A 16,464-nucleotide genomic window follows, 5' to 3' on the forward strand; every position below is an offset into this window, starting at 1 on the left:
ACCAACAAACAGTTTGTTGAAGGAACCCACTCATGCATTCACTCAACAAATATTTATTGTGAGGATAAATGTGCAGCAGGCAGTGTTCTAGGTGCGGAGGATACAGCAGTGAACAAAACCACCCAACAGAGAGCAGGGATGAATCTCCAAGCAGTTCTGCTGGGAAAGGTCAATCCTCAAAGGTGATTCCATTTATATAACAGCTTTGATAAAATTGCACAGAGCTAAATACACATAGCAATGAGTACCAGATGAGAGATCTGAATGAGAGATCTGAAAAGATCTGTGGACTGAATCAGTGTCTCGGTCGTCCTGCTGTACTATAATGCTGCAGCATTTTCCAGGGAAAACCTGGTAAAGTCCTTGCAGGATCTCTTTTGTATTATTTCTTAGAACTGCACATGAATCTACAATTAGGCCAATAAAAATGTCCAAAAAAACCCCACTCCCCCAAACAAAACCCAACCCCCAGATCAGATGGAGCCTACATGGGAGTCGAGCTAAGTATGGCTTCATGGCGGGCAGACGGCAAAAGCCAAGACTACCCTTGAGAGGGCTGCCCCCTCTGGGGGCAGTGTCGCTGGAGATTCCTTCATGCAGTGTCGCCGGAGATTCCTTCCTGCCCTCAAGACATGTCACTGAATCCATACCGGTGACCGAATGAAATTCAGACTTACGGCAGGAGGCAGGTGCAGAATAAGGGTGGGCTCCCAGCTCCCCCAATCCTATGACATGGGCATGTTGGAATTATCCAGCCTGCGTTTGGGTGTCTAAACTAGGCACCCGCTAGACCACAAAGGTGAGACTCGACTATCCGTGAAGCTCCCGGTGCTCACTTGCGACGCTTCTGGGCTTGTTCCCAGCTTCCACCGTCGCTACCACCACCTCTGTGCAGACACCTAGCCCATCCTGGCAGCGCATTCAGCTTGGGGACCCTCCTTTCCCATATAGACAGTGGGATGGCTCACTGCCCTCGTTCTCAGCTAGGCAAGAACTCCTCATGCCAGCCCAGGCCTGGGCCTCAATCCTGGATTCCAGCCCCCTGGCCATGGCAAGCTGGGTGAGTGTCCAGTCCCTCACCCTTGTCCTGCAGAGGGGGATGCCCACACCAGTCTGCCGTCCCACTGGGTGTACAGTGGGGCATCTAGCAGCCTACAAACTGTCCAGCTCCTCTATTTTATTGCCTTAGAAGCACTTCAGAAGAAAGAAGCCATGGAAAAATTAAATAAGGTTAGAGCAGACTTTAAAGTTTTTATTATTTTAAATTATGCCATACCTTGCATGGAATGACCCCAAAGCAATATGCCTTCCTGGCCATATAATTTACTAAAGTCACAGTGGAGAAAGCTACAGCTCCTAGATCCACAAGCTAGTCTACTGGAAAGAGGGCGAGAAGGGGCGGCAGGAAGGAGAAGTGATGAATGTTTACTTGTCTCTCCTCTGAGATGTCAGTGGTTGCTCATTCTAAGAAGGTTGACTATGTGACTTAGTACAGTTTCTAGTCACTATCATTGTCATAATGAAAAAGACTTTCTTAGAAGGGCTTGAGCTAATCAATAAATATTTATCCACTTTCAAACCAGGTCTTTATGGCCAAAATAAGTGGAAAGAAAAGATATTAACAAGCACGATTTCCACACCTTTTTCTCAAAGCAACCACAGAAAGAAGAAGTGCAAACGAAATGAAGGACCTCCCCTTCACCCAGAGAGGAAGCAAGCCTGCAGTCCTGCAGGAGCCTGCCAGTGGAGCCCTTCTGCCCAGGGCCCAAGGCCCAGGCCCCACCCCGGTCAGGCCTGCGGGGCCACGCAGCTGTCTGGAGCCCGGTCCCGCTCTTCCTGGGAAAGGGCCGGCTTCCTCGCATCCCAGTCTGTGTCTGGGATGAATAACCCATGGAGGTCCAGGTGCATCTCTACATCGATGGATGCACGAGCCAATTCTGTAAAACTTTTGGCATCCAGAATAAGCAGAAAAGGCAGCTTTTGGGGATCGGTAGACACGATGGCTGATAGGATAATCCCTTTGGGAAACAAAAAGAGACACTTGGTAAAAATACAGACTGAAATTTCCTTCAGCTGGAGGGGCAAGTTCCTCAGCTGTATCTCCCTGTCCTCTCTGAAGTAAGCATGGAGTCAAAGCAAAAGGACCGCAAATTTGAGATTCTGTGGGAGCAGAAGGGAAAGGTCAGGGAAGTAGGAATCTGATTCCTACTTCCTACTTTCTGATTCCTGATTCCTACTTCCCTGACCTTTCTCTTCTGCTCCCACAGAATCTCAAATTTGCGGTCCTTTTGCTTTGACTCCACGCCAGGGCCAGTCCCTTTACCTCTCTGAACCTTAGTCCATTCATCTGCAGAGTAAGGCGAATCCTCCCTGCCCTCCCCGGTTGCTGAGAGAACCTCTTGCATGGTGAGTAATGAGCGCGTTCTGTAAAGTACTGCCTGCATTGGAGGATGGCTATTTGCCCAGGACTTAGAAAGTCTCATTATGGAGAATCAGTTTTGTGCTGCATTGGGCTAACATATGACACTTGGCTAAACTCAGACGAGCTGCATGCAACGACAAGTGAATGAGCCCAGCCCGCTGTGTGCTCAGGCAGCACGCTAGCAGCCTCAGCCTTTCCCTCCGTAAAATGGACATATTCCAAGTACTCGCTCTCAAGGGACAGAGGATTAAATGAAATAATGCCCCTAAACTTCCAGCAACTACTCGTGATTCCTCCCAAAGCCTCCTGGGTCTCAGGCTGGTTGAGCACAGTTGAAGTCAGATGGGCTCGGATTAAAATCCTAATTCCGTAGGCACTAGGTATGTGGCTTTAGGGAAGCTGCATTCCCTCGGCCTCTGCTTTGGTGCAATGAAGACGTTGCTACTCCCTGCCCACAAGAGAATGGAGGGGAGGCCCTGGGCCGGCCCAGTGGGAGGCCAGCTTCAGCAGGAGGTGCTGCCAACCATCTCCCACCTCAGAGATGACAGGACCGTGGGGTCTGCCGCCTGGCGTGCCATGCCATGTGGGTCCAGTAGGAAGACAGGGCCCAGGCAGAAATCCACTCCATTTCACCTAAGGGAAGCAGCTGGCAGCTCAGTGGGACAGCCCCAGCTATGGTTCTGGTGGCCCGCCTGAGCATCCCAGGAGTATGGGCAGGGATTTTTGGGGCAGAGGCAGAATCAAGGAGGAAAAGGATCATTTGGTCATGTGGAAATCTAGAAAAGGGAGGTGGGCCACAAATACACATTTATAGGTGCTCCACGCAGAAAATACATGCTTAGAGATGGTTAAGAATTCTGCCCCAGCCATTGCAATGAATATTAAAGTAGAAAGGAAGTGGGCTTTTGTGTAGTAAACAATTTAATGTCCCCCAAAGGGAAGTCTGACCTTTGCTCCTAGGAGGTGACCTCTAAGCCCTTATAATGTCCTGCCTCATAAAAGTATCTTTATTTACCTGGGACCAGCCTGATGATCTATCCTAGCAAAGTGATTTAGATGTCACTTTGACCTCCAGAGAGGCTGAAGGCCAAAGGAGAACCACATAGCCAACCAACCATGACTATATGACCGATCCCCTAAAAAAGCTCCGACATGAAGGCTTGAGTGAGCTTCTCTGGTTGGTGACATTTCATGGCCATTGTTGGAGGAGTTGGGGTTGGCCGTGACCTCCAGGGACAACCAGATACTCATGAATGAAATTCTCCTGGATTCTGTCCCATGGGTATCTTTTCTTTCAACCTACAGTCCTTTCATTATGACAAACAAGAACCATGAACAGAACAGTTTTCAGTGTGTTCTATGAGTCCTTCTATCGACATTGAGGGTGGTCTTAGAGACCCCTCAACTTGCAGTTGGTGTCAGAAGTGAGGGTGTTTTGAGGGACTCCTTAAACTCACTGCTTTGGACTCAGACAGACCTGGGTTTCAAAGCCTGTTTCCATCAGCTCTGTGATACGGCAGTTGGAGAGGGAGGGTCACACTGCTCCCAGACGATGTCTCTGTTTGAGGAGTGATCACAAGCAGAGTGTGGCAAGTGGGCTCCCCTTCCTGGGGTCTTACCATCATCTTCGTCCTGGGCACCCGGTGTGGGAACAAAGAGGGGTTCTGCTGGCCAGCAATGCTCCTGTCCCCATTTTAAGGATGACTTTGTGAGAACATCGTATTTCAGTATCTGTATATCCAAAGAGGAGAGACATGGGAGTGACTTGTTGGAGAGCATGTGCATTCCCTGGGAACTGGTGACATCAGTGCCCACAGACAGAAGGGATCCAGCCCCTCCAGCGTAGACTCCAAATGCCATCTACCTAGGGTCAGTGTAGCACCAAAAGTGAGAGCAGCGAGCTTCCTCTTGCATTTTTAAGCAAAGGTCCTCCTGTCATCCAATTTTTAAAAAATAAAATTTTTTACATACTGAAGTTTTAAAAAATAAACTGAGCCACCCAGCATTCCTGGATGATTCAGACTTTTAGGGACGACTTCTTGACTTTAAATATCCTAAGAAACACTCATTAAAAAGACCTTTCACGTACTCTTTTATAAAATGTTTTGAATCTTATGGAATAAAAATGGTTGTTCAAACAAACAAAAGCCTGAATATATCTGATATTTGGCGCTACACTGCCATTTTTGTATGTGTTGAATAAATGAATGTCTTCAATGCAAACATTTAAAGTGTAATACGATCCTTTTGTTGTTTTAAAAAGTGCAAGTCCCTGGACTTCTCTTAATCCCTAATAGACATGTTTCCCCTTGGGGTGTGGGATTAGTGGGGAGTGTGTGTGTGAGCCCTAATTTTTTTGCTTTGCACATTTCTGCAATGCTTGCATTTTTTAGAAAAGATATTCTATTTATTATTTAAAATGACATTAAAGACAAGTGATATCTGTACACTTAACATAGTCCTTGGGGTACAGTAAGTGTTCAACAAATAGTAACAAGTAAAAATAACTAAAGGGTCTAAGTTTCAGCCCTCTGCTTGAAAGGGCAAGCTGCTTGGGGGCAGGGACTGGGATCACCCTGTTCACCTCCTTATCCTCACTGCCACCATGCTGTCGCGTAACTGGTGCTCAATAAACATGTATTGAATAAAGAAATCAATGGATGACCTACAGCTCTGACCTCTTTGCCGAGATCTCTTTGTCCATCAGATAGGGCCGCCTCTCTTGGGATGGCCCATCATCACTTCCATGGTATTCCGTCCAAACGGACTTCACTCTCTGATCTGCCCTCTGCCCCAAAGGGACCTCCTTTTTCTGATCAAGGTCATCCAGTCTGAGAACCTAGTTTAGCTTTGCAGGCAGACACAATCGTCGTAGGGCGCGCCAGCCCAAGTCACATAGGGATCAGTACCTTGGTTGGGATGGGACTCCACTGAACTTCGGCAGCAAAGACGTAGCGATATGGCTTCCCGTTGCGAGCATAATTGATCCGAGGCAGCTCTAGGCCTGGAGAGAATGACACAACCAGTGAAGCCCCCATTGCTGAGGACTGGGAGCCTCCACCCTTCATGCCAGACTCGGCGCCCTGTCCACAAAAACAGCTCCCGATCCAGGATCGCTGAACTTGCTTCAGGGCCTGGATTAGATCAAGGTTGGTAACAGTGCAGGGGGAGGGAACCTCTGATAATTACCCTGGCTCTATGAGAAGGTTCAGGAGCAAGGAAAGATAGACCTCGTTTTTTAAGTGCATAAGCATCTTTAATTATCCAAGATAGAAATCAAAAAGAATTGCATGATTAGAATCAGAGGCTACTGCAATTTTTTTAAAGCTCTTAAAAATAAAAAAAAGTGCTCGTGTATGCGTGTGCATGTGTGGGGGTGTGGAAAAAAACTCTGAAGCCATGGAAAGGGGTGTCCGTTGGGAATAGTTAAATAAATCTGGTGAATTCACATAGTCACCTAAGTAAAACTAATGTTTGCAAAGAATTTTAATAACATGGGAAAGTGCCAATATCATAAGACAAACTGTAGAAGGCTGGTTCTAGTATTATCTCCACTATGTTGCAAATGTAGAGAAAAGGTTCAGAAACATTACTGGGTTAGTAACTTCCTTATAGTTTGTATTTTATATTGTACACTTTAGGTTTCTCATTACATGAAATTTTCGTTGTGTCTATTACTTTTATAATTAAAAAACCTAAAAATTTGTGTGTGTGTGCGCGTGCGCACGCGCGTGCGCCTGTGGGGGCAAATTAAATTTCTAAGTCTGAGGGCTGAAATGAAAATCCCCCATCTTATAGAATATTCCAGGCAGTCGGAGCCAACTGCTGGTGAAAATGTAATGTCCAAGAAAAGAGGAAGAAGATGTGGAAAATCTGCCACACAGAAGCCTCCTAAAAAGGAGGCATGAGAGGTTATCAGGCTTGCGGGGAGTGCAGGGGAATGGCCTGTTAAGGCGAGGAGATGTCCAGGCCCTCAGACAAGTAATCATGAAAATTTCCAGAGACAACACAGTGACTGTGAGCTAAAGGGACCACCCACATACTGAAACCAGAAAAAGGTGCCCACAGTTGACCCCAGAGTACCTCTGAGACTTTCCATGGTGCTCCGGGACCTCAAACCCGGTCTGGGGACCGCCAACCCCCCTTACCTCCACCCTGTCAATGATCAGCCTCAGGTACTTGGTTAAGTAAAAATGGGCTTTCTGCCCGTGAATTCTGTGAGGCTGTTGAAACCATGCTCTTGAAGAATCTTCAGGATCTGGGAAATTCTCAGGCTATATTCACTCAGTGGAAGAAGCCATTTCAGAATATTCTAGATGGTACAGTATGTCTGCATTTTGTAAAACTGTAAGTGCAGAGGTTAAGGGTTTTTGAGTCCAAGAGACCTAGGTTCAGGTCTTGGCTCTGCTGCCTATCTTTGGGCAAGTTATGGAATTATCCTCAGTTTTGCTGTCCTCAGCTCTAAAACGAGAATGACATGTGCCAACACCTACCTCCCAGAGTTGTTCTGATAACTTCTACCTTGTGCTGGACTCTCACTATGCGCCAGGCCCTTGGTAAAGCACGCTATGTGTGCGAACTCATCTAATGTCAAGGATAATGGGGTAAGACTGGCAGGGTGAGGTCTGGGAAGTTCTAGAAGAGGACCTGACATACGCCAAGCAACCCAGACATGACAGCAACCCAGACATGACAGAAACACAAGAGGTATTTCCAAAGTGTTGCCATGGGTGGAGGGATTATGAGGGACCCATCTATTGCCATACTTTTCAGCCATTGCCCGAGATTGCCACAATGAGCAAGAATTCTCTTCTTGGATATAAAAAAGACCACAGCATTTTAACCCTCCATCTGCCCCCACCATGTGGCAAGTGAGTGGAGATGCAAATCATCATCTTAAGGCAGCCAGACTTAAGAACTGGGACCAGGGGGCAGCTGGGTGGCTCAATCAGTTAAGTGTCTGCCTTAAGCTCAGGTAGTAATCCCAGGGTCCTGGGATCAAGCCCCATGTGGGGCTCTCTGCTTGGCTGGGACCCTGCCTCTCCCTCTCCCTCAGCCTCCCACTCCACCTGCTGCTGCTCTCTCTCTGCCAAATAAATAAGTAAAACCTTAGGGTGGAAAAAAAGTAGGACCAAGACCTACATATTCACTTCCAAATCCTCCCAGTGCTTGGGGTGCCACACGGAACTGGTTACGGGATCCTAGGATGCTGTTTTATAGCAGTGGTTCTTATGGGCAAATCTGGGGTTGGTCTAACAAAGTCCCCAGGACAATTTCCGCCCAGATGCATGAACCAGGCAGCAGCCAACGTGGGAGCAAAGCCGAGCCATGCCCAGCCACCCTCTAGCGAGTGTCCTGGACAAGTCCATTCATTCCACACCTGTGCTGAGCAGAGACTCCTCTAAGCCACACTTTTGTCACATCTGGGGATACACTGAGGCTTATATTCTAGGGCAGTGGTTCTCCATCAGGGTGATGGTGCCTCCACTGGACACCCGCAATGTCTGGACATGATTTTGGTTGTTCTAATTCCGGGTGTGGGTGCTTACAGTCAAGGCCAGGGGTGCTGCTCAGTATCCTATAGTGTCCAGGATGGCCCCCAGCAGAGAGCATGACCCAGCCCCGAACTTCAGGGGTGCCCAGGTTGAGAAGCCTGCTCTCATGGGTGCAACTCTTATTGGAGGGGTTTACACTCTGTGTGGAGCATAGCCTTTCTGAGCCATCTCCTCCTCCACTGAATGGGGCTGATGGCCCCTGTCCTGGCAGGGTGTTTTGAAGTATAGAAATGGAAGTGCAGACACACTGTCCCTGTTCAGTAAGTCAGCATTCAATAAATCAGAACGTTTGCAGAGACCAGCCGTGAAAATCACCTGATCCAACAACCACCCTCCCCACCCCAGTGCCTTCCTGGGAGAGGTCTGAAGATATTTGAAAGAGAACTGTCACTCAATGCTTTCTGCTGGGGCACCCCAAGAGTCTTGCTGCTTGTCCTCAGTTTTGCTGTCTGGGCACAGCTCCTCTTCATCAGAATGAGGTAGAGAGAGGTCTCAGGGGAATTCACAAAAGCCTGCCCCCTCCCTAGGTGTCTTGCAGAGAGGATGTGTTTTACCTTCATAAAGCAACTCTGGCTGGCAGTAGACTTGGTCATCTTTTTCCTTCAGGGCTTTTGCTGTTGTAGATGTCAGTTTGATTAAATTTGAGCCCACTTCTGCATTCTGAGTTTAAAAAAAAAAATTGAGAACAGGTTATCCAGAGCAAACACTTGTTTTACTGGGTACATCATAAAACAAGTGCTTTAGTGGATGTCATCTTGTTCTGGCCTCACGTGAGCCACAGGATGCAGCTATTACACTGCTGGTGTTTTTATTCTTACTCTCTGAGACCTCGTAAACTGATAGCTACCTACTGGTAGGAAGGGGTCCCTAGACTCATGGCTCTTTTCTCCAACTCTGGGCTATCTTATCTTTCCCGGGTGAAATTAATGTATTGGTAGGTTCTCACTTTTTAAATACTGGCTGATTCCCTTCCTGCAGGGAAGGCTGGCTGTATCAGTCATCAGAAGGATGTTTATAAAGCGTTTATAATAACATGGGAAATGCTCATGGTAGAATACCGAGAAAAACAGTAGAGTAAATTGCATATGCAGTCTGAGCTCAATCAGCTTAAAAAGAACTTACACTGAAAAGATCCTGGGGGAGACACCAATTATTAACAAGACAGCAGGCAGTGGAATTATGGGGACTTTATTTTTCTACGCTTATCTGTATTTTCAGGATTTTCTCCTGTGAAAATATACCACTGCTGAAATGTAAACAAATAGGCACTAAGAATGGCTTGGGAGTGAAGGATCTGTGGAGGGCATTCCTTGGTCTCAGCTTATAATCAGACTTTGTTCGGTGTCTTACCATCATCACGGTAACCCAGGAAAGGGATTTAAAACAATTGATTAGAAAAAAAAAAATTGATTAGATATTTACTGGGGTTCTACTACTCCCTGTTTCCCTACATAGCAGCTATGGGGCCTCGAGCAAGTGACTTAGTATCTCTGGAGAGCTCTGTGTCCTCATTTGTATAGTAAGTTTCAGTGGATGCATCATGCAAAGAGTAGACACATCTCCAAGTTGTTGTGCAGATTAAATAATCATACAGACGGTTTGCAAGAGGGTCTCCTTAACAGTCAGTGCTAAATAAATGTTAGCGGCAGCAGATAATGTTTCTGTTGTTGTTGTTGCTGATTTTAGGATTTATTTATTTTACGGAGAGAGAGCGAGAGCATGAGCAAAGGAGTGAGAGGGGCAGAGGCAGATGGAGAGAACCCCAAGGAGACTCCATACTGAGCGAGGAGCCCAGCAAAGGGCTCAGATCTCACAGCACTGAGATCAGGGACCTGAGCCAAAATCAAGAGTCAGATGCTTAACTGACTGAACCACCCAGGGGCCCCTACATCAATTTGATGATGATGATGATAATGATGTTACTACCATTGGGGCAAGTCCAGGTTAGGCAATGAAGAAGTAAGGCTGAGTCCCTGCCTTCATGGAGTTTACAGGCTGAGAATTACTGTTAGGGCTGACTTCTTCTCATTTAAATTTCTCTCTACTTTCCAAATTTTTCAAAATGGAATTTTATAATTAAAAGGAACCTATTTGAAAGAGAGCAGCTTTTTGCTGGGAAGGGGGACAGATTTGCTGCGTCCTAGCAGTTGAACTGCAGGGGCCCTTTGAGATTTGTTTAGTTCAATCCCTCAATTGACAGAAGAGGAAAATAAGGCCCAGAGAAGGAAAGAGGCCTGCCCACAGTCACACAGAGGGAAGGAGAGTCTGGGCCCTTCACTTCGCAGTTCTTCTGCTTGGAAGCAAGAACATTGTAGGCAAGGCAGGTGCTAAGGCCATGAGGCTGGCCCATTCCCATTCTGGAGGCCTCTACGCAAATTCTCCTTCCCCAGCAACTCCACCTGCAATGTTGCCAAGGGATTTGTCCTGAGCTGTCATTATCTCCTGTATGGAGCTTCTTCCTTCTTTTATGTTGTCTTCCCCTTTTAGACTGGGACCAGATTTTGTTCGGTGCATGGCACAGAGCTGAAAGCACACACCGGAAAGTAACCACTGAATGAATGAGCGAATGCATGACTCAATAAGCTTTCCTCCCACTGTCAAGGTGCAAAACATGTACTGTGCAGGGGTGGTTGTAGGAATTAAATGAGATGAAATGTGTGGAAAAAGTCGCCGGCACTCAGCACGTCGGTGGGATCCTGTAAACAGCAGCTCCGAGTGCGTCCACCCGGACCGTATCACAGACCAGCGGAGGCGGCCTTGTGCTTTGCTAAGTCACCTGACAGCAACAGGCCTGTTGTGCATGCCCTGGGCTTGCGTCGCAGGGAGTCCGTCTACAGAGACATCTTCTAATTCCAGCCTGAAACTGGTCAGACTGGTTGAGGGATAAACTGAATTTTTCCACATGGCAGTAATGAACATGACTCGGCTGCTTTTGGTGGCCACGTGCTCAGCTTTGAGAAGAGCTTTCTAGCCCAATGTCAACAAGATCCTACAGTTTGCTTTGAAATCCCTCAACTTGAGGGAACTCCCGGAAGCAGCAGCCATCGTGGTAATTCCCCAAAACACTGGCTTTGGGGTTTGGAAGCCCGGTCTGTGGAATCGGACTCTGCGGGTTTCTGTGTGAGCTTGAGCAGCAGCTCCCCAACCTCAGCCCCTAAACCTCCCTGAGCCTGTTTCCTGGTTTGTAAAATATGGGGAAAATTCATTACTTTTTGATGGGTGGTGACATAAGTGGGGTTGCTCTGACTGATACCTGAAGATTATGGTTGCAATTAAATAATAGTCATGAAAACCCCTGGTCCAGGGCCAGGCACATCATAGTCAGTAACTCAGAGCCAGACCGACATGCATTCAAATCCCAACTCAACCCCAAAGATGTTCCTGCAATGTTGGGCCACTTACTTCGTCTCTCATCTGTAGTCATGTAATAAGCAACACAGAGGGGTGTCCTACTAACGAGGTGAGAAGCATGCAAAGCATTTAACAGTTCCTAAAATTTGCAGGACCCAGGACAAGAGTGGAGACCCACCAACCCTACGTCTAAATACACTGAGCACACTGTTAAATGAGACACCGTTCTCTCCCTCGTCTTGATTCAGAGACCTTCATAATGTGGAACTGCGCTGTCCCATATGGGAAACACTGACCACATGCGGTTATTTACATTTAACTTAAAATTATACAATTAAACATCCACTTCCTCAGCTTCCCTGGCCTGTGTGGCTAGTGGCTACTGCATTAGACAGAGAATGTTCCATCATTGCAATGGATTCTTTTGCACAGTGCTGGTCTGGAAGGATGTGTGAATTTGGAATTCTAGGACTCCTTGGAGTTCCGAGCCAGAATCGGGTGGCAGAATGAGGGCCAGCCTCTGGGCCCAGGTTCTTTCTTCCCTGCCCTGTTTCTTCTCACTGCCCAGATTCCCCAGCCAGCACGACCAAGCCAATAGCTAACCTTGGCCACCTCATGGGTCTGAGGCCAGTACACCAGTGGCATAGACTGCTTTTAGGAAGAGAGAAGCAGGAGCTGGAAGCAGTCTTAAGGCTATTCGGGCAGAGAATTTAGGGATCCCAGTAGCTGCTTCATGGTTGAGGCAGGGGAAGGTACCTCTCCGGATGGGCACAGCTCTTGGGCCCTCTGAACTCCTCAATCTGTGAGGAAGGGACACTGCCAAGGAAAGGCTGGATCAGCAGCCCCTCCCCCAAATGTCAAGGTCAGAGCAGGGGCCCCTCCTGCTGGGGTCTAAGAAGAAAAAAGGCATCTAACACAGGGCCTGACACATAAGGAGCTCTCAGTAAATGGCAGCTTCTTCTATTACTAGATCTTTGTTTTTGAACTTGGGGTCAAGACAAAAACCAAATCTACCGAGCCAGGAGTTGAAACTACCTGTTTTAAGTCCTCAGTGCCTCCGCCCATGATGGCCCCTTACACATGGCTAGCTGTTGGAAGGGTAGGCAAGTGCTTATGAACCCACCTGGAGGCAGTGCTCCGAGCCCCGCAGGAGGAGGGCAGGGCAGCCACCCGAACTGTCTGTGCACGTCCACACCCCTCCCAGCCCGGCCCCACCTTAGACAACCCTGTGCCACCCTGCATCAACAGGCCTAGAGTGCCAAGGGGCCCCACCTTCCTTTGACCCCAGCTGGCCCAAACACAAGAGAATCTGGGGCAGCTGGGAGGTCCCAGACTTTTAAATATACTTCACTACTGTCCATTCTATGCGGAAAGCACTTCCACTTGGGAAATGTTCCAAATGCTCTAGAGAGACCCGTGTCCTTTTAGGGAACCCCCGTCACATTTCTCACCCACTTACCACTCGTTCAAGGATTTATAGTAGTTAGGAGTTTAATGAGAACCCTCCTGAGTGCCAGGCCCTGTGACGGATTTAAGGGATAAAGAGCTGACAAGACCAAGAGCTTGTCGAAGCTTTCCCAGGGCAGATGACTGAACAAGCTCATTTACCTCGGACAAATGTCCAGCAAGGAAATTCAGGTGCTATCAGAACTTACAAACTCTTCCAAAGGGAGTGATGATCCTGACGCCTAAAGGCTGAGCAGGAATTTGCTAGACTCACTGCAAATTAGAAGCCTCTGCAGGCTGAGACCATGCCCTGCCCTTCCCCAATCCCCACGGCCCAGCCCAGGTGTGGTCTCAGAGCCCCCCAAGCTGAGTCCAACCTGAAGGCCAGATGGGAAGCGAGGCCTGATACAAAGAGGACAGTGTTGCAGGCAGAGGGACAGTGACTTGCAAAGGCCCCGGACTGATGGGTGCCAGAGAAACGTGGCGTTTCCCACCATCTGTCCTAAAAAGCCTTTGGATAGGACAGAATTAGAGCTGCCAGATCTGGACATGTCTGCCATGTCCATCTGTTCAGCTTTTCAATTTCAATATGCAGGAGGGCAACTTGAAAGTGAAGCAAGAAGACGTTTTAAGGGACAATAAATAGCAATTAAACAGCGTGGCCAGAGCTACCCTTCCCAAGGTTCACACTTCTTTGTTAGTTTCAAAGCAGTAGATGGCTCACACGGCAGCTTTTCAAAATATACATGCTGAACTTCTCAGCCTGGTTCCAAGGAAGCGAATCATTTTTCAAGCATGATAAAAGGTTATAAAATCCCTCGGTGTGTGGGCAGTGGGAGGGAGCGTTTCCTTTTTCTGTTTCATCCCTGGGCTGAGGTCAGTGTGAGGCAGGGCCAGGCCTCGGGATTTGCCACCTGTGTGCTCTGTGACACCCCCACTGTTTCCTGGAACCAGGAGACCAAGCAAGGCACTGCAGTATGGTCCAGAGAGCAGGCCACAGAGGGCAGTGCCACGTTATGACTTCGTGGAAGGTGGCCATTCATTCAATAGCCCTGAACCACGTGGGGAGGAAGTTCATTCCATTTCTCTTCCAGTCTTTCTGACTGGGTCAAGCAGAGCATCTCAGTGAGGTGCCACTATGTCTTTAACACCTCATACTTCTAGAACTTTCTTTTTTAGCAAAGAGATTAACTCTTGGCAAGCAACAATATCTGGCTAGAGCTTCAGACCTCTGCTAATCATGGCTCTGTCCCTGGGGGCTGTGTGACCATGTGCATATTCCTTAAGTTCTCTGAGCCTCAGTTGCTTTACCTGTAAAATGAGACTCATGTGAGGACCTCTCCCATAGGTTGTTTTGATCCCTAACTGAGGCAAGGAAAATAAAATGCTTAGCAAAGTAGCTGGCACATAGAGTGCATTCAGTAAATAGGAGCCATCAAAATTGAGTTGAATTGAATTTGCTTTCATTTAAATTAATTAAGTCATGAAGTCAGTGAGTTCTGGAGCCAGGAATCTCTGTAGCCTCTGAAACCAAGCCCGGAGCCTTGGTAGCATCACCCTAATTGAGGATAATGTCTGGCCTAGTGGTCATTTTTAATGCAAGGAGGGGACTCATCAGCAGCAGGCATTAGGTAGGTGAATAGTGATGAATCCCAGTCTGGAACCTCCATGCGAATGTTTAAAACGATGTTGTAGAAGAATACTGAATGTCACGGAGAGATGTTTGGATATCCACATAAGTGGAAAAAAGCACTGCACAAAACAGTACATGCATATTCCACCATGAAAAGGAAGGAAGGGCTGCTGTGCGTTGTGGCGGAGACGGGCCTCGGAAACACGGTGTGGAGGGAAGCACCTGGCACGTGTGAGCCGTGACTGGAACAGGCAGGGCCTCTGAGCCAGGAAGTGGATGAGGGTTCACCTGGGGCTGCGGGAGGGAGCCGGGAAGGGGGCTAGAGGGAGGCGTGCCAGGTTTCTTCCCGGGCTAGTAAAAAGGTTTTAAAATCCAGTTGCTGGCACAACTCTGCGAAGTTACTAAAAGCAGCTGTATGGTGCATCTGAAATGTATGGTGTGTGAAATTATCTCTCAATAAAGCTGTTAAAAATTCTCTGTGATTTCCTTCTCTAAAACTAAGCAATATATGAAATATAAATATACATTTCTAAGTTTTAGAGAAGTCTTACTACACAGAATTTTTTACAGCTTTATTGAGACATGTATCCATAGGCATGTGTATCATATACACATCACATGTGTGTCAGTATGTCTGTTTGTCTATCTACTGAGAGCAACAGAGAGACATGTGGGAGGCAACAGAAATATATCCACAATAGGTTCATGGGGTTTTTTTTGGTTGTTGTTCCTTTTTACCTAATTGGTATTTTCTTAGGTTTCTATGATGAATATGTACCACTTTAGGAAAAACAGTGAAAGCCTATTTTTGTCTTCAAGAACAGCTCATTTGGGATTTCAATGTCAATCAAGTGAGTATCAAAGTCAATCCCCACTGGGGCTCACGACTCCCCGGGAACGGAAAGGGTCCCCTTCCGAGCCATTACCTTGTCCACACTGAGGGGCACGGCGAACCTCCTGAGGGTGGGGATGGAGGTGAGCCTGCAGTTCTCCTCAAAGTCCTGGTTCAGGTTGGCCAAGTAGAAGAGCTCGTAAAGGCTGCTGTCCTCGTAGGTGATGACGTCAAACAGAAGGCAGCCATCTTCCTCGTAGGCGTTGACATGATGAAAGACCACCATGGGGTCCGTGTAAAACTTGGTGGGCAGAGGCTTCCTGGTCCTCTGGTCGATGACATGAATGTAAGTCTGAAAGCAGAGGCACATCCAGGGGTCAGCTCTCCCTGTGCCGACATGGCACAAAGGCAGTGGGTCAGGACAAGACCCAGCCCTGCCATCCACTAGCACGTGACCCTGGAGCATCCCCCTCCCCCAGAATTCCCTGCTCTCGCCGGTCCCTGATCACCTCCTTCAGATGGAGCAGAGGGAAGCTTTGCTGCAGGGGCCTCTGCATCCCCAGGAGGACAGAGTCTGGGGGAAGCCCCTGAGGGTACACCGTCCCTCCCTTCCTTCACTTGACTGTAACTCCAGGCTGGGATGAGCTTGGTCCCTGGCAATGGCATGTGGGGGAGAAACTGGCCAGTTCTCTAGCCCCCCTTGGGTCTACCCACAGCCAGGGCCCCTAAAACCCTAAACTCACACCAGCCCTTCTGGGGCCTGTCTCCCGGTGTCCACCTGCTGCCTGGTTTGCCAGAAAGCAGTTGTCACGGCAAACTCCCTTATCCTGGGGGCTGTGGTGTGGAGAGACCTGTTCTAGTTAAGGGGCCCACATGGGTATCTGCTCACACCTCTGGGTGTCAGGAGGCGGTATCGCTCTGGGTGGTAATTAGCCAGATCTGCAACCCCAGTTGCCTCATCTGAAGTATGTGTGGGGTTCTTTCTTTTGGCAGCTCTGGACTAACCACCCTCCTCCTGAAAGGCAGGGAGGGACTGCTCCGGGCTTCGGCCACCTCCTCCCAGCTCATGTGCCTCTTTCTCTCCTTCCCCAGAATCCAGCTCTGAACATTACGTGGAATTACAGAGGAGGAAGGCTTTGACAGTGTGGGAGGTAGGGGTGGTGGGCAGGTGAATACAGAATTATTTTAACTCTTTTCTTCCCCCATGACCCAAATCCCTGGGTTG

General features: G+C 48.1%; 1 protein-coding gene across 2 annotated transcripts in view; it reads right to left on the reverse strand.

The window, feature by feature from the left end:
• Positions 1-490: 490 nt before the first annotated feature.
• BCO1 (beta-carotene oxygenase 1) overlaps positions 491-16,464 on the reverse strand; it is a 39,648-nt gene continuing 23,674 nt past the window's right edge. For both annotated transcript variants that reach the window (XM_044255670.1, XM_044255669.1), the window contains 5 exons: positions 15,334-15,591; positions 8,532-8,637; positions 5,332-5,426; positions 4,042-4,153; positions 491-2,018 (listed from right to left, as the gene is read on the reverse strand). In XM_044255670.1, the coding sequence (XP_044111605.1) occupies positions 1,789-2,018; positions 4,042-4,153; positions 5,332-5,426; positions 8,532-8,637; positions 15,334-15,591 (801 nt within the window). In that variant the 3' untranslated portion in view covers positions 491-1,788. The remainder of the gene's footprint in view (positions 2,019-4,041; positions 4,154-5,331; positions 5,427-8,531; positions 8,638-15,333; positions 15,592-16,464) is intronic.

The sequence above is a fragment of the Neovison vison genome, chromosome 7 (assembly GCF_020171115.1).
Source record: "Neovison vison isolate M4711 chromosome 7, ASM_NN_V1, whole genome shotgun sequence".
Taxonomy (NCBI): Eukaryota; Metazoa; Chordata; class Mammalia; order Carnivora; family Mustelidae; genus Neogale; species Neogale vison.